We start from the raw sequence: 18,368 nt of genomic DNA, 5'->3' as shown, positions 1-18,368 counted from the left end.
ATTCTCCTACAAATAACGATCAACTCAACAGGAAGTTCAGATGAACCAAAGCCAAAGTGAAACTGCAACCAAAAAGAGTTTGATCCACATCTGATATTCAGAAAAAGAATAAAAACACGTAAAACAACTTTTTGTTTTTACTTTGTTGATTTGTTGACTGACTTCAGAGTAAAAAAAAAAAATAATAATAACAGAAGTAAAGTTAGAAACACAGCTCCTCTACAGTGTTTTTAAATGATGCAACAATATAAGACTGAACAACTAGATATATTGTAGTGATGTTATGAGATGTGCGGACCCTTGCTTGTGTCCAGTAATGGAGGGGGCGTGTCCTCGAAGCAAGTGTCGAGGCTTGCTTCATTTAGGGGAGGAGCCAAAAATGATGACGTCAGAAACCTCGCTGCCCAGCTGTACCATGTGACTGCTTCTGGAAGTGGTTCAGATTTTGCCAGGAGGTTTGACAGCAATATAAACCCCTCAGGCTCCATTCAAAATGTGGGTTGTTGGTGGAGAGTTTGGATAGTTTGGAGAGTTTAGAGAGAGAGATAGTTTGGAGATTTAGGAGAGTGAGGAGAGAAGGAGGTGATAAGATGGAGTCAGCTAGGAAGAGGAGGATTCCCCCTGTGTGGGAACACTTTGATTTGATAACTCCTAATAAGGTAAATCTAACTCTATTTCAGACACATTAGGTTTGCTTATCAAGAACTGTATTTTTCACAGTTTCTTATTTTATTCCAAGGTGAGGTGTTTATTGTGCTCCAAGGAGTTGGGGTACAATAACAACACCTCATCCATGCTGAGGCGTTACCGTGCCTTGCATGAGAATAAGGAGGAAACTGGAGCTTCACCCAGCCAAGGTAAGTCATTACAATATTACAAATGCACCATCACAATTTTTCCCTGTTCACTTTTGTTTATTGTGCAAATAAAGACAGGTAACAGACACTGTATTTATTCTCTTTTAACCAGCCACCAGAAAACAAGAGCTGGATGAAGCCCTCGTCTCCATGATAGTGAAGGACACACAGCCCTTCAGTATTGTGGATGATGTTGGATTCAGGGCATTTGTGTCCAAACTGGATCCTAATTATGTCCTCCCTACAAGGCAGGTATGTATGGGTGCATGCATGAAACAGATGAGTACTTTATTGTGTCTCACAGTTCAGCACTATATATTTTTTCCTTGAGGCTCTGAAGGCCATGGTGGAGGCCAAGTATGAGTCAGCTGAGGAGAAGGAGAAGGCTAAAGTGGAAAAGGTGGCTGCTGTTAGCCTTACTTCTGACATGTGGACATCCACAAAACCAAAAACTGTTGAGAAACTGTTATTTCTGAATAAAAATGAATAAAATGTCCCCTGTCCTGTACGTCATTGTCCAAGTTACACGAGCATATTCAGTCCCCTCTTCCTAGTTCCACAAACACTTCCACTGTCCTCTGCCTGCTTAAGCCCATGACATTTTCCTAAAGTGACAGAAAAACATGATTACACAACCTGCCATATCATATGATACGACCATTTTGGGAAAATTTACACACACAGAATACATTAAAAAAATATGTTATTATGCACATATGTGATAATTTATGTACAGAAATGATTTGGTCATACATTTTAGTAATTCATAGTCATTCTCAACAGCCATAACAGACACAAACATTCAATATATCACATCACGTGGTTCAGATACAGCTGACTGTCATTATACACTTGGCCAGTAGGTGGTTTCGTGTTCACATGAAGCTTCTAGAAATGAACCCTTTCTAGAACCAACTGACTGAAGTGGTTCGATGCCTCATGAGGCTTCATCTCACCATCACTCGGTGCAACAATATAAGACTGAACAACTAGATATATTATATCTGCTGAATGAAGGAGTTGTTTTATTTTCACCAAGTTATCAGGGGAGAGCGCGAACGCAGTCCCCCACTACCAGAAATTATGCAGTCGAGATTCCCACATTTGGGGAATTCGCAGTGGTCAGCACAGCCGGAGTGCAATGGCTGAGCCTCGCCCTGGGTGAACCACCTTCATGATCATGGTATCTCCCCTGCCAGGTAAGTATGAGTTGTACACATCACCGACGGGGAAGTCTTTCACACACAAACCGGGCAGACTGCCGGTGCTGACCATCTACAAATGAACCAAAACCGCAGGCTGCGACTCCACACGATGTCAGTGTAGATGAAGAGGGTTTGTACCGAAGCCCACAATCATTATTCACCTTATATTTTAAGATAAAATACTGCTTACCCTATCCCATGATGCAATGCGGTATTTACATATCAAAAGCGATTGAAAGATCACCGACTTTAACTTACTACAAATGACAGAAAGCCAAACAGACGTTCAACTGAACCAAAACTAAATTATACTGCAGGAAAAAGAGTTAGATTCACATCATTAAAAAAAAATAAAGAAGACTAAAAACACACAAATGGTGTTTTCAGCACTAGGATCACTTCCCATTTCTTTGTTTGCTTGTGGCGGGAAACATCCACATCTGCCATCTGCTGGTCTGGAGTGTGAACAGCAGAAGCTTTTGCATTTTGACAAATAGAATAAATTGTGAAACGTGAAACGTGAAAGTCCGTCCATCTGAAACGTATGAACAAACTTTTAAATCATTAAAATGTGCAAAAAACGGAGAATCGATCGCTCCGAGCTGAACGTCGCCGTTAAGTGCCCAACTGGAAACCAACTTCAGCTTCTTAAAACACGGTCAATAGTAAAACAAAAAACAGCTCAGATACGTAACCGATGCTACATTGATAAACGTATCAAAGGTAATTTATGTGCCCATTTATAGAAACCTTGGAGGCACGTCATGCTCTGCTCCAAAACACAAACTAAGCTTTCAAACACAAATAAATAAAAGAAATATGAAGTAATTCAGGTGAAGTAAATTTACCTAAGGTTATTGTACATGCTGCTGGTAGTATGGGCCTGTTCATATTTGTCAAATTCAAAACTCACGTGTCCTTGAGTTCCCTCAAAGTGGTGTAGTGGTTAGTGCTGGTGCTCTGTCATTGGTTCAATTCGTTTAAAAATGTCATGTTTTTATAAAATATATATATATTTTTTTATTATCATTGGAATTTAAAAAAAAAAAAAAAGTCATACTAAGCATGTCGTTCAAAATATATAAAAAAAAATTATATTGATAAAAAAGAAAAATATTTACAGGTTTAAAAAAAAAGGTGAAAAAACCCCCCCAAAAAACTACAATGTCACAAACCGGCTTAAAAGCCTTGACAAAAACTGAGGAGACGAAGGCCAAACAAAACTACTTTATTTAACGTCCCAACTTGTACTTGCACTAAAAACAATGAGTTATCCGTATCGTATTACTATAACATATGATTTACCTGTCTATTAACACTGCACAACAACATGCAGAGCAAAAATCTACTCCAAAGCACAAACTAAGCTTTCAAACACAAATAAATGAAAGAAATATGAAATAATTCAGGTGAAATAAATTTACCGAAGGTTGTTGTACACTCTGCTGGTAGTATGGGCCTGTTCATATTTGTCAAATTCAACACTCACGTGTCTTTGAGTTCCCTCAAAGTGGTGTAGTGGTTAATGCTGGTCCTCTGTGAGAAGGTCATTGGTTCAATTCCTGTTTGAAAATGTCATGTTTTTAAAAATATATATATTTTTTATTATCATTGGAAAATTTAAAAAAAAAAAAGTCATACTATAGCATTTCGTCTAAAATATGAAAAAAGTCATACTATAGCATGTCGTCGAAAATGTGAAAAAAAGTCAAACTATAGCATGTCGTCGAAAATGTGAAAAAAAGTCATACTATAGCATGTCTTCGAAAATGTGAAAAAAAGTCAAACTATAGCATGTCGTCCAAAATATGAAAAAACTAATTTATATTGATAAAAAAAAAATATTTAAAGGTTTTAAAAAAAAGTGAAAAAAAACAAAAAACAAAACTACAATGTCATGACCCAGCTTTTAAAAACCTTGACAAAAACCGAGGAGACGAAGGCCAAACAAAACTACTTTATTTAACATCCCACTAAAAACAATGAGTTCTCCATATCTTATTACTATAATATATTATTTACCTGTCTATTAACACTACACAACAACATGCAGAGCTCAAGCAGTGGAGAACAAAAAAAATAAAACACGCGGGGATATTTAAGAGGAAGCAGAGGTAGAGCAGAATATAATATGATAAAGCCTCCAAAAAGGCAAATCACTTTAGGTAAAAATAAGAACGTCCAAGAACGAAGAAGAACATTTCTAGTAAAAACAATAGAGCTTTCACACCGATACTCGGTGCTCGGGCCCTAATGAGAGAACCTCAGAGATATAATGATGCTTAACTAAGATGGCTGTTTTATTATTAACACGTAGATGGGGGTGCACCGTTCCTGGAGGTACTGCAATACCAGGTCGATGCGTGGAGTGGACGGAGCAAGCCCCTATTCCATCTCCCTGCTCCAAAAATCAATTTAATATATGGTCCCCGGGTAGGGGACGTATCAGATATTAAACTGATAAGAACAGATACTACACTTGATCTTAGCCAAAAGGCCGAGAAGCGATACTGTTAACACGGCAGAGACAACGAGGTCATTCTCCACACTGTCAATCTCACTTCAGGTTGGAGAGACAAAAACTTTTTGGGGGTCATCGTACAATTATGTAACGATGTGCAGTTAATGTTAATGGTGCTGACAAGACAAGCAGGTTCGTAGAAAAGGTTGAAAAAGATTATTTACATACGAAAAAATATAGCTCGCTTTCCCATAATGCAATGCTTTGCACACATTTCAAAAGCTCACCTAAAATCATCAATTTTATTGATCCATTCTCCTACAAATAACGATCAACTCAACAGGAAGTTCAGATGAACCAAAGCCAAAGTGAAACTGCAACCAAAAAGAGTTTGATCCACATCTGATATTCAGAAAAAGAATAAAAACACGTAAAACAACTTTTTGTTTTTACTTTGTTGATTTGTTGACTGACTTCAGAGTAAAAAAAAAAAATAATAATAACAGAAGTAAAGTTAGAAACACAGCTCCTCTACAGTGTTTTTAAATGATGCAACAATATAAGACTGAACAACTAGATATATTGTAGTGATGTTATGAGATGTGCGGACCCTTGCTTGTGTCCAGTAATGGAGGGGGCGTGTCCTCGAAGCAAGTGTCGAGGCTTGCTTCATTTAGGGGAGGAGCCAAAAATGATGACGTCAGAAACCTCGCTGCCCAGCTGTACCATGTGACTGCTTCTGGAAGTGGTTCAGATTTTGCCAGGAGGTTTGACAGCAATATAAACCCCTCAGGCTCCATTCAAAATGTGGGTTGTTGGTGGAGAGTTTGGATAGTTTGGAGAGTTTAGAGAGAGAGATAGTTTGGAGATTTAGGAGAGTGAGGAGAGAAGGAGGTGATAAGATGGAGTCAGCTAGGAAGAGGAGGATTCCCCCTGTGTGGGAACACTTTGATTTGATAACTCCTAATAAGGTAAATCTAACTCTATTTCAGACACATTAGGTTTGCTTATCAAGAACTGTATTTTTCACAGTTTCTTATTTTATTCCAAGGTGAGGTGTTTATTGTGCTCCAAGGAGTTGGGGTACAATAACAACACCTCATCCATGCTGAGGCGTTACCGTGCCTTGCATGAGAATAAGGAGGAAACTGGAGCTTCACCCAGCCAAGGTAAGTCATTACAATATTACAAATGCACCATCACAATTTTTCCCTGTTCACTTTTGTTTATTGTGCAAATAAAGACAGGTAACAGACACTGTATTTATTCTCTTTTAACCAGCCACCAGAAAACAAGAGCTGGATGAAGCCCTCGTCTCCATGATAGTGAAGGACACACAGCCCTTCAGTATTGTGGATGATGTTGGATTCAGGGCATTTGTGTCCAAACTGGATCCTAATTATGTTCTCCCTACAAGGCAGGTATGTATGGGTGCATGCATGAAACAAATGAGTACTTTATTGTGTCTCACAGTTCAGCACTATATATTTTTTCCTTGAGGCTCTGAAGGCCATGGTGGAGGCCAAGTATGAGTCAGCTGAGGAGAAGGAGAAGGCTAAAGTGGAAAAGGTGGCTGCTGTTAGCCTTACTTCTGACATGTGGACATCCACAAAACCAAAAACTGTTGAGAAACTGTTATTTCTGAATAAAAATGAATAAAATGTCCCCTGTCCTGTACATCATTGTCCAAGTTACACGAGCATATTCAGTCCCCTCTTCCTAGTTACACAAACACTTCCACTGTCCTCTGCCTGCTTAAGCCCATGACATTTTCCTAAAGTGACAGAAAAACATGATTACACAACCTGCCATATCATATGATACGACCATTTTGGGAAAATTTACACACACAGAATACATTCAAAAAATATGTTATTATGCACATATGTGATAATTTATGTACAGAAATGATTTGGTCATACATTTTAGTAATTCATAGTCATTCCCAACAGCCATAACAGACACAAACATTCAATATATCACATGATGTGGTTCAGATACAGCTGCCTGTCATTATACACTTGGCCAGTAGGTGGTTTCGTGTTCACATGAAGCTTCTAGAAATGAACCCTTTCTAGAACCAACTGACTGAAGTGGTTCGATGCCTCATGAGGCTTCATCTCACCATCACTCGCTGCAACAATATAAGACTGAACAACTAGATATATTATATCTGCTGAATGAAGGAGTTGTTTTATTTTCACCAAGTTATCAGGGGAGAGCGCGAACGCAGTCCCCCACTACCAGAAATTATGCAGTCGAGATTCCCACATTTGGGGAATTCGCAGTGGTCAGCACAGCCGGAGTGCAATGGCTGAGCCTCGCCCTGGGTGAACCACCTTCATGATCATGGTATCTCCCCTGCCAGGTAAGTATGAGTTGTACACATCACCGACGGGGAAGTCTTTCACACACAAACCGGGCAGACTGCCGGTGCTGACCGTCTACAAATGAACCAAAACCGCAGGCTGCGACTCCACACGATGTCAGTGTAGATGAAGAGGGTTTGTACCGAAGCCCACAATCATTATTCACCTTATATTTTAAGATAAAATACTGCTTACCCTATCCCATGATGCAATGCGGTATTTACATATCAAAAGCGATTGAAAGATCACCGACTTTAACTTACTACAAATGACAGAAAGCCAAACAGACGTTCAACTGAACCAAAACTAAATTATATTGCAGGCCAAAGAGTTAGATTCACATCATTAAAAAAAAAGTAAAAACACACAAATCATGTTTTCCGCAATGAGATCACTTCCCGTTTCGTTGTTTGCTTGTGGTGTGAAACTAACATCCACATCTGCCATCTGCTGGTCTGGAGTGTGAACAGCAGAAGCTTTTGCATTTTGACAAATAGAATAAATTGTGAAACGTGAAAGTGCAAATAACAGACCAATTTGTTAATAGATTATTTAAGGGAAGTATGTTGGTGTCGTGTCGCACACAGTTTACATTAGGACAGTCTGCTTCGTCTTAAATATCCCCGCAGTTTGTATTGTTCTCCACTAGATGGTGCTGGAGCTCTGCATGTTGTTGTGTAGTGTTCATAGACAGGTAAATATATTATAGTACTAAGATACGGAGAACTCATTGTTTTTAGTGCAAGTACAAGTTAGGACGTTAAATAAAGTAGTTTTGTTTGGCCTTCGTCTCCTCAGTTTTTGTCAAGGCTTGTAAGCCGGGTCGTGACATTGTAGTTTAAAAAAAAAAAAAATGTTTTCACCTTTAAAAAACAAAACAAAACTCAATATCGATTTGTAATCCTACTGAATGATGTTTTGTAGACTGTGGTGCTGTTCATCATCTGGTACACTTTATTAAATCAGGTGGTCAGTGCTACAGTAACCACCAGTTGTGGAGTGTCAGTTAATAAATGCATCAATAGAAAAAAAAATTGCTTTTCTGATCAGAGGGAAATATATTGTTTCAGCAAAGATTCACAGTGGAAATCAATCAGCACATAATTAACTGTCTACAGTCACTGTGGACTCTAAACCAATCAGAATGTAACAACCCAAAAATTCAGTCTCCTGGCAGGTCAACGGGATAAGATACAACAAATAATTCAGAAGGATGGTCCAACTTTAAATTGATTTTTTTTTTTTATTTTCTAAGAACAAAAACAATTCTCCATCTGTATATCAGACATGGAGACAGAACTTAAAAGACAGCAATTAAAACAACAAGAGGGGGAAAGAAAAAAACAAATTATAATAAAAGTTCCAAAAGACAACTTTTACAAAAACATGTTGTCCAACTGCCGCTGAACCACCTGAGCTTTTTAAAGCCAGTTCTTTCAAATATGCAATGTCAGGTTACTGGATAAGCATAATACAAAAAAGTAAATTGGAAAACTGAATATTGAAGACACACAGGGACTGATAATCTATAAATCACATCTGGGGCATAAATATCAAAATATAAATGCCCGTGAGCATTCATTAGATCTGCTTAATATACCAAATATGAGGGCTTTACACTCGAGGGACCGATTGGATTGTATAAAGTTACACTTTAGTTTTGGAAAATCTATTTTCCCAGGTGTGTGGGTTGTTTTTTTTTTTGCAAGCAGTCATGGTCTCAAGTTCACGTGAAACATGGGAATGGCGGACCGATGCCGGTTCTTCCACGCGGTGCGCTCAGTTGGCGTGCTGGACGGTGGAGAAGCAGAGTTTGAGGGTGTACGGGTAAGGACCAGCTGGGGAGAGGAGACAAAAGGTTAGGGAACATTTCAACTGAGAAGAGTTCGTGGTAAATCTGCGTTCGAAAACACGACTGAGGAAGGAGCTTTTGTTTATTATGTTTGGCTGAATGACAACAACAACAACAAATGTCCGGTACTTACTTGCGTTTTTCATTTGGTAGTGGTTCATCAGGGCCAGCGCCTCCATGGCATCGTTGATAGACTCCCACTCTAGCAGACCCGAAGCACTTCGATCGCTGGGAGCAGCGCCACCTGGTGGCGGGAATTACACGATGCATTATGAAATATATTTTGAAACAATATGTGGAGATCTTTGAATATTTATCCTGTTTTTTTTTGTTTTTTTTTTAATGGTGAGATTGACTTCTAAATTTATCAGCTCTGAAACACGAGCTATAAATACAGAACTTAGATGTACAAAAATAGTTTTACTTCCTGTTTGGGGATTCAAGGTCATTATAAATAACTGCATTTTTTTTTTTTTAAACATAGTGAAGATTTAAAGAACTTACTTTTTCCTGTGAACATTTTGACGTTAACGGTGCCCTTGACACCGATCTCTTCACAAATCTGTAACGAGATCAACATTCATGAGGAACTTCCTTTGTTGATTTTAAATACACTGTCGTCAAGAACACAAAGAGGTCCTGCTCTTCCTCCTCCTCCTCCTCCTCACACACCTGAGAGAAAACCTCTGGCGTGACGTCCGGCTGCGCGTTGAAGAAGTGCAACACGTTGCTCGGGTGCTGGATGCGGTTTTTCGCTGCCTGTTCCGGGGAGGTGAAGCGATTGTTCCTGGAGCCGTGGAAGTCCTTGAAGCTGCTCGTGCCGTCTTCCAGCTCGTAGCACTGACCGGGGACGATGGCCTGCTGCTTGGACACACTGCAGGAGGGGTGGAGGGGGGACGGAGGGGGGGTGGATCAGTTTAAATAAAAAAGAAAGAAAGGATCTCGAAACAATCTGCCGTCATCGTGTTACATTCGAGTTGAAACTTACCACACATTCAGCTTCTGTCCGAACAGGAAGTTGTTGTTGAGGTGAGTGATGGCTCGGTCTACTGCGTAGCAGTCTCCCATTTCTACCATGGCGGCTCCGGGCTTACTCTTCATAAACTTCACCTGTCCAAAGGGTGAAATGAAAGACAGGATTGGCCGGTTTGCATCATCTCAGGTTTGAGATAACAACCTCGGGAAAAGTTGTTTGGTTATAAATGGATGGATTCATTTGGCTGCATTTTTGAGGTAGTAAATATTTACTCCGTTCCAGCCACGACACGTGAAGAATAAACATGTTTTTTTAAATTTTTTAAAGAGTCCTTTTCAGTTATTAACCCCGTGTTACTCAGTATGAAATTTGTCTTTTTATAACCTCCATTTTGTCCCCGATGAGGACGTCATCGTGTCGTTTCCTACCTGAGATAAAACGGAGACATTTTAGGTGCAACTATTTGTGGAAGTGTGACACATCTGCTGCTCGCTCCAAAAACAGATGCCTTTATCTTTAAAAAAATAAATAAATCATAAATATACTTGAACTGAGTATCACACCTCCTTTGCATGTGTGTTTGTTGGTATGACGACGACACTGAAGGATGAAAAGCTTGCAAATATCAGCGGCTAGCAATTTTTTTTTTTTAAATTTACTCGTTTTCTGTCAGATACTGACCCGCTCCACGTTGCCATAGAGACAAAAGATATTGAAGACGCGGTCGGCGTTCATCTTGACCGGCTCCAACCCGTAAACCATGACAACTGGAGAGTCGGCGTGGGCTCCGTACTCGCCGGGGGGAGGGGGAGGAGGGCCGTAGCCCGGCCCGTAGCTCCTTCCTCCGCGCCCCCTCATCGGTGGACCCATACGGCGACCCTCGTAGGGCGGGGAGCCGTAGCTCTCATCGTAGCCATGGTAACCACCACCTGAAGAATGACGGGAAAAGGCCAGGAAATTAGGCAAAATAAAAAAAAAAAAGGCACCGTGTGGAGCTGGATACATCAAGTCTAATTATCCAAACTGTCTCATCTGAATGTATTTCAGGAAATAAACAGAAGCAGCTATTTTTACCTTTTACAGGACAAAAGAGTTGATTTTTTTTTTTTTTTTTTAAGAGTGTTTTCTTGGTTCCTCTTACCGTACTCTGGAGGGTGGTCGCCCAGCAGAGCGGGCTGTCTCTGGCGCTTGTTGGGGTTGGCGTTAACGTCGTCTATGAGAACGGGAAAACATAAAAAAGAAAAAGAAAAGAGGAGAAGAAAGGGAGAGAAAGAAAGAAAAAAGAAAAACAAAGTGACGGGTAAATATAACGAGAAGTGGTTTCTAATCTTTACATGACAATGAGCTGCCCGAGCATTAAATATGTATTATGATGAACTGCCATCGTGTCACCAAAATCGGTCTCAGATTTGCACACCATAAAGTCTGTAAATAATTTGTTAAAGTAACTTCTTTTTTTTTTTTATCATATTAGTACAGAGACATTCATTTCATCTGGCCTGTCAGAACAACACCTGCACAGACCGCCATGAAGGCTTGAGAATATAACAAGACGGCAAGACCGTTGTTAGGGTCGAAGGAAATGACCCTTAAAAAACAAAACAAATATCCAGAATTGGAAACCTTTATCATCTACAGAAGACCGGAGGGAAATGACAACGATGAGGTGGAAGTGAAACGTGTAAGGACAACCACACAAAAGTCACTCTGGATTAAGTATCACAAATGGCTAAATTTAAAAAAAACATAAGTTTGTACACTCACACACCTGAATTGCTCCCATTGCCATCTGCATCACCATCTGTACAGGTACAAAATAATCATACACAATCAGAATGGAAACCAGGTTAATCAGAGTTACAGTTTTACTGGGTAAGTGAAGTCAAAAAAATGACCCCAGAAAAAAAATAAAAAATAAAATGTGAGGCGAGGGCAGTAAAACCACTCGTGACAAGACTCCCTGTCCTCTAAGTATTTTATAATAAAGGTTGACAAAAAAAAGACATGTAACTGAAATGCGGATGGTGTGGTGCCTCTGCAGGCGACCAACCGGGCAATTTGGACACCAGCAGCCATTGTGGCCGGCAGATGAAAAGCTCTGCTGGCTTTTGCAGGAAATTAACAAGTTGGGTCGATTTAACGGCAAGTTCACACCTTTACTCCCAATTAATGAAGAAAAAAAACAACAAAAAAGAGACACTATTACAAGTCCAGGGGCCTCACATAGAGGAAATTACCGATGGCTTTAAACTGCCAACGAAAGGGGAAGGGTGGGGGAGGGGAGGTAAGGGTGGGGGGGGGGGGGCAAGGGTGACAAGACAAGAGCAGGTAAACATACAGTAGGTTTGAGTGACATTAGAAACAGGCTTCGTCAGAACCACAACCACCCGCCTCTTCCAGGAAGAGACATTACAGCCTGTATGAGGGGAGAAAAAGTGGAGTCATGTCTGTCTTGTGTGGCGATGTTGGTTGCTGGGCTTTTTGGGAGAGTCGTGTTGTGGTGCTGTGCAGTTATGTTCCCTGAGGAGGGTCTCGAGTTACTTACTGCATGTTAACAAACAGTGGGAGGGAGGAAGACATTTGCGGCAGTAGTTCCACCACTCAACTCATTTCATCCCATACTCTTATCCTTTTCCTCTTTTGTGGAGGAGGAGTGAAGGGGGGAGGGGGGGCAAACAAGTCTCCGCTTCAGGATCGACTCCCTGGTTATATCAAGTTGAAATGCCCATTGGTGGGTGGGGTCGGTTGGCGTTTCCATCCTTTTTGTTCCGTTTTGGGGAAAAGTCCACTTAGCGCCCACTGGTAGGCCTTGCAGGCTGCCATAGAGCACATTTCAGTTGGGAAGCTGGCTCCTCTTAGCCGCAAATTGCCAAACCTGCATCACATGGAAGGCGTTACACAGGTTCTAGAGACTTTTAATATATTTAGAGAAAAAAAAATAGGTGCACTCAAAAAAAAAGGGATAGCTACACAAGGATGCATGTAGTGAGAGAAAATCAGAAAAGGAGGGGGGAGAGAGAAGATGAGGAAATAAGGAGAGAGGAGGAGGAGGAGGAGAGAAAAGCTGAGATCCATGTTGGAGGAAGGGGAGAAAACACAGAAAGGGGGTCAAACCAAAAAATGGGCCTGAATGGGCTCTGAGTGTGCTTGATGGTGTTGTCAGCAGTGTCTTCATCAGTTGTCTTGTGGTGACTCCAGTGTGACTGGCTACAGCTCGATTCGAGGGTGTGAGTCGTCTATTGGATCAGTCGGGTACTGCGGCGGCGAGTGTGTCGCTCGAAATGTTTTTTTGTTTTGTTTGTTTTTTCGTGTCAACAAAAGCGTGACGAGCAACGCGGCCCCAAAACTGTACGGGAAGAGCCGAGAGTTTGTTTTAAAAAAAAAAAAAAAAAAAAGAGAAAAAGTTCAAAATAAAAAATGTGTTCTTGGGTTGTTTGGTGAGTATCAGTGTGCATCATCTGTTGTCGTGAGAGATGTCTGCCACTACCTTCTGATTGGGTGGTGCTGTGTCTCCTCTGGTATCAGTCTCCGTTTGGTGCAGACAGTGGGGCTTTGTCGATGCGGGCTTTGGCCCGCTTCAATGTGTCATTCGACTTGTGCGAGGACGAAAGCGGGGGAAAAAAAAAAAAAAAAAAAAAAAAAAAAGTGGGGAGGGACCGAGTGTAGCTCAGCGCCCAAACATCCCCACCCTCTACACGTGTCTTCGTGGCCGAGATGAGGAGTGAGCGGTATATCAGTCCTACGTGGACATGTTGGATGGGTGGTGCCTTGTAGTTTATCCCCCTTGTGTCTCAGGGGGACATTGGGCCCTCTGTGTGATTGTGTCCTCACTGACGAAGTGGCTAGTTGAGATGGTGGTTGCTGCGTGAGGATGTTGTCAGCATGTATCTGGCCTCTCCCTCTGAGCACATAATTCCTGTGCATGTTTTTCAGGAGATGACAGATTGCAGGTTGCCTGTTAACTGATGCTGGTCCGTTCCCGTTTCTCACCTTTTCTTCTAATTTTATTTTTTTAGCCAAACTACAAAACAGAAATTCTGCATGAAGCCAATTCGTCTTTGTCGGAGCCCCTTTTTTTTTTTTTTTTTTTCTTCTGCTTTTCAAATTTACATCAAACCCATTTTAGCTGCAAAGAGCGGGACTCTCGACAGAAATCTGTGGTGGTGAAAGTGAATAAACAAACCGAGTGGAAGAGTTTAATGTTACGGTAAGATGACGGTGGGAAAGACCAGGATCAGCCTCGGTGGCAAGCAAATTAGTTTCCAGCGACTGCCTTTACAAGTCAAAGTTTGAATACATGTTGGAAAATAAATAATAGTAATAAAATATTTAAGATGCCAATAGATATATATATAAAAAAAAAACTTCTAAATTTACAGATGTTGTGAGGAAGGCAGGAACAGCAAATGCAACCAAAAAGATAAACGTACACACGACAGGTTTGTGTGATAAGATAATAAACACTCATCACTCGACTGGAACCAACACAAAGTCCCCATGAAGTCCCATTATTCTTCTGCTCAGCATTAACAGTTCATACCTCCCGAAAAGTTTTTACTGCAACTGGTTTTAAGAGAAACATAATGAACTTTTCAAATCAGGCCAAAAACTTTTTTTTTTTTTTTTTTTTTTTTAAATCGTCACTTCCGTTGCAGGTGGATTAAAAAACAAACCGATAACGCCGTGTAATTAACCCATTTCACTGAAACTGTGCCGATCGTATTTTGACTAGAGGGTCTGAAGTAACTGGGACTACTTGGCTGTCTGGGGGTCCTTCAGGAACGGTTCATTGTTTTATTACGAGACCACCGGATCAAATCAAGATTAATGGTTTGTGTTTAGCCTTTTTGTGAATACGATAATATAATTAAACATTGCCTCTAAGGATTTGGCACTCGTGTCCTTTTTGTGTTTGGAAAACGACTTAGGCTTAAAACTTCTGGTGTTTCCTCCTAAGTGATAATATCAATTACTGTTAGTCGGGTAAACCAGAACAACGACACGCCACAAGGAACAACATTACTGCCCTCGCGTATCGACTTTCTAAACACCGTTTCCTTCCATTAAAAAGTCCCTAACAACACAGCTGATTGTCATCTTTGTGTCTGCAAATGTGCTCCTGCCAGTCCCACCACACAGCAGAGGAAAGTTTTCATCTCTGACCTCCTGCCCGCCTCACAGGACGAGGATTTCATGCCCCTGATTTTGACAAACCCTGACCTTAATTTGTACCAAGACCTAAAAAGGTAACACTTCAGTCATAATGCCACACAAACTCTTTCCAAACAAATACTACAATAAAGAGGGATTTCTTTTTTTTTTTTTTTTTTTAAATGGATGTCTCGTAGCATTATCAGTGAAGCGTGTTGCCCCCATATTCCCAGTAGCTTGCTGCCTGAAACTCCCCGCGGCGGCAGTAAAAGGGGTGCCGACCGGTTTCCGGCTTCTCAGGCTACAAAGCATGTGCTGGTGCTCAGCGAATGCTTTGGGGTGATTTAGTGCACGAGGTTTTACCTGGGCCTCCCAGATTGGGGTTTGTGTAGTCCCAGGTGTCTTGGTCATTCTTGAACACATTCAGGCGAGTGGGCTGAAAAAAAAAAAAATGTTTATAAGAGTACAAGCGCGGGATGTTTTTATGTTCGACAAATTTACGTTTGTTAAAAAGTGTCACGAGATGTAACTTAAGACGGTGACTGTACGATGTTGTTTTTTATTATAGTTTGCGTGCCTGTATGTTAAGTATGAACTATTTAGTTCATAAACACTCCAGTCGTACCTTTGCATACTCAATCTTCAGGGTACAGCAGCCGGAGTAGATGTCGGCTCCGTTGAGTGAAGCTTTGGCCCTCTGGGCGCTTTGCACCGAGTCAAACGTAATATCAGGGTTAAGGACAGGGCGGGAAAGTAACAGCTAATCCTTTTTTTTTTTAGAAAATATTGAAGAATGAATGAAAGAAAGAAAAAAACAACAACCCTGCAGGCTGCTGTGTTGTTACACGAGGAGTTTAAACCCTTCACAGATATGAGAACATACCTGCAGAGAACGCAGAAATGCCTTTGACTATCAGGATGTACATATTTTGCAGCAGTTTCATACTGGTGGCAGTTTTCTGAGTTTAAAAACAATGTTTTATCATGTTGTTGAAATATATTTTGCAAAGGATATTCAACCATCGCCTGGACGCCGTTCTTCCTGAAGATGACGATTCTCTGCACGGGCCCACAGTTGTTGCAGATAGTGTAGAGGACATCCTGAGATAAACAATAACACGCAGCACAAAATGTTAAATCAGAGCAAGCACAACAACACTGTCAGGTTTAATTCATTTTATCATTAAATCTGATTTTAACGCAAGACTTTTGAGTCAATAATTGTTTGTTTTTTTCCCTTTTGGTGAAACAAAATAAGGCCTTACATTATTCTGCTATCGGTCCTTACCGTGGTGATGGGGTAGATGGGGTTCATGATGGTCAGCAGAAGAACATTGTTAACACTTCTAGAGTCATCGGAGTCTCCCGGCCTGGAGATCTTCTGGCTGGTGGAGTAGTTGATGAAGGCCGGGTGGCCGGCGATGTACACTTGGTTGTCTGCGGCGTAGGTCACAGCGGTGGAGGAGCCGTTCATGTCTTCGTACTCGACCAGCGCCTGGCGCTTCTTGGGCATCACCACCACGTAGCTGAAACACAAGTACGCGTCACCCGCTGCAATGTGGAAAGGGCTTCTTTTTCTTTAAACAGAATTAAGCTGCTTTTCTTTTCTTTTCTACCTGATTGCTCCGAACTCTTGCAAAGCCTCCACAAGGTCAGCCTCCGTAACACCGTCCACCAGCCCCCGGACGTGCACCACCACAGACGGAAGGGTTTTGTGTGGGTCTTCATATCCCTGTTGGGAGAATAAAAAAATAAAAGTGTTAAACATCTTCAATTACTTGTCCGACCTGCTGGCCTCTTAAGGCAACTTGATCTACAGGCAAAAGTTGTGCATTTTCATTATATTTTAGGGTGTATCTTCTGAACATATGACTCGGGATAAAAAAGGAGAAAATTCATTCAGATCTTTATACTATTTATGTGGATATTTATTTTTAGAAACAAATCACAGAAACTTCTTAATTGTGTGTTTGAGTCTTGCTCGGCTTCAATCAAACCACGGATCAGCCTCGGATGGTGGAGGGGGAGTCTCTGGCGCTCTCCGCGCAATGGGCTTTTTTTTTGTTTTTAACTTTATTGAATTGGTTGTAACACACAGCCGTGGGGGTAAAGACGTTATCCTACGTATATATATATATATATATAATAAAATAATTTAAATTAAAATAAAGAAGCGGCGGGTTTTTACACGGATCCGTCACCGGACTACGACGCGCGGTTATCCTAGCACGCGGCTAACGTCACCGGCGCGAGAACAAAGCCGGGCTCCGGCGAGGCCCTGTCGGGGAAACCGCCCTCCAACGAGCCCATTCAGCGGCTGCAACACAGCCACGGGTCGGGCTTCCGCGTCCGGAGGAGTCCCCCGCTACGAACCGCGACACTTAAAATACATAAAATGTCGTCAAATAAAACCGTTAACGTGAAGAATTACGTCGGACAGCTCGGTCCTCGAGGATATATTTTAATGACCTGCCGAGGCGTCGTGACGCTTCTTCTTCTTCTTCTTCTTTTTTTTTTATTTTTTTTTTTTTTTTCCATCCGACGCAATTGATCAAATAAAATACAATAAAAAAAAATAGAGGAACCGAGCCCGGCGCGTTCGTCACGCACGTTATACTAATCCCTCGTGTCAGCCGCAGAGAAACCGCCTCACCGTAGCCATTCCGTCGGTTTTCTGTCGTTTCGTTGCCCGGCCGTCTTCGCTGTAGTAACGGCTCGTTGCAGTAGCCATGTTGTCCCGGTTAAAAAGGATCGTGGTAGTGACGACGAACTGAAATGGACGGAAAGTCAAGAAAAACCAGGCTCTCGTTGCCACGCCTATTGTAACGACACGCCGTGCTGCGATTGGCCGAGGCGGCCGTCAATCTATTTACGACTGAGAGCGCTAAGCCAATAGTTGGGCAAGAAATGTAAGTAGGTTTTAAAGAGACATACATCCAAAACCTACGTGTTTTATTTATAAATACGCACACGCACTATATGTAGATATATATATATATATGTGTGTGTGTGTACATATACATACATACACAAGAGTATTCTTCATTATTTTGACTCGTATCTTTAGTTTGGTGACTGAGTTTTTTTGTATTTCGTTGAGGTCTCTGCTGGAGTGTAATTTGGCAGTAAACAAGTGACCAAATATTAATATTCAAAGAGTTTTAACAATGTACATTGATAAGAGTACTGACCAGAGGCCCAAAGAGTCAGGGCTGTACCAGCTAAAGGTCATTGGGAACGTTAAAGAGAGCAAACCTACTAACAGTGGGATATAAGGAGGTGCAAAACAAGCACAAAGAGGGAAATAATCACTAAATTGTAAGGAGACAAAATAAGCCTTTTCTTGCAAAACTACAAAGCTAAAACAAAACCTGTTGTCATCAGTATCAGTGTGGTTGTCTTGCTCCCATGTACATTGGCGGGGCCAATTATTTAATTGGCCTATAGTCTATAAACACTTGCTGTAAAGTAATACTGTCTAACATTGATGTATGACT

General features: G+C 41.2%; 1 protein-coding gene and 3 non-coding genes across 4 annotated transcripts; all 4 read right to left on the bottom strand.

The window, feature by feature from the left end:
• Positions 1-1,900: 1,900 nt before the first annotated feature.
• On the bottom strand, positions 1,901-2,064 carry LOC138205486 (U1 spliceosomal RNA). Its single transcript, XR_011178879.1, has one exon. It is a non-coding gene; the product is annotated as a U1 spliceosomal RNA (small nuclear RNA).
• A 2,316-nt stretch (positions 2,065-4,380) lies between these two features.
• Positions 4,381-4,571, bottom strand: LOC138205479 (U2 spliceosomal RNA). The gene has a single exon (XR_011178873.1). It is a non-coding gene; the product is annotated as a U2 spliceosomal RNA (small nuclear RNA).
• Positions 4,572-6,735: 2,164 nt separating this feature from the next.
• Positions 6,736-6,899, bottom strand: LOC138205474 (U1 spliceosomal RNA). The gene has a single exon (XR_011178868.1). It is a non-coding gene; the product is annotated as a U1 spliceosomal RNA (small nuclear RNA).
• Positions 6,900-7,823: 924 nt separating this feature from the next.
• Positions 7,824-17,654, bottom strand: LOC138205253 (heterogeneous nuclear ribonucleoprotein L-like). Its single transcript, XM_069161053.1, has 14 exons — positions 17,525-17,654; positions 16,488-16,603; positions 16,160-16,397; positions 15,887-15,972; positions 15,497-15,593; positions 15,235-15,307; positions 11,489-11,521; positions 10,862-10,933; positions 10,402-10,649; positions 9,733-9,854; positions 9,417-9,618; positions 9,249-9,306; positions 8,878-8,988; positions 7,824-8,730 (listed from the first exon to the last, which is right to left on the bottom strand). Exons 1-14 carry the CDS (start codon positions 17,600-17,602, stop codon positions 8,672-8,674), a joined length of 1,593 nt encoding a protein of 530 aa, XP_069017154.1. The 5' UTR covers positions 17,603-17,654; the 3' UTR covers positions 7,824-8,671.
• Positions 17,655-18,368: the final 714 nt, after the last annotated feature.

This window comes from Embiotoca jacksoni, unplaced genomic scaffold, assembly GCF_022577435.1.
Source record: "Embiotoca jacksoni isolate LCO1_2020_lvr unplaced genomic scaffold, fEmbJac1.0.p SCAF_28, whole genome shotgun sequence".
Classification (NCBI taxonomy): domain Eukaryota; kingdom Metazoa; phylum Chordata; class Actinopteri; family Embiotocidae; genus Embiotoca; species Embiotoca jacksoni.
This window is presented reverse-complemented; position numbering and strand designations above follow the sequence as displayed.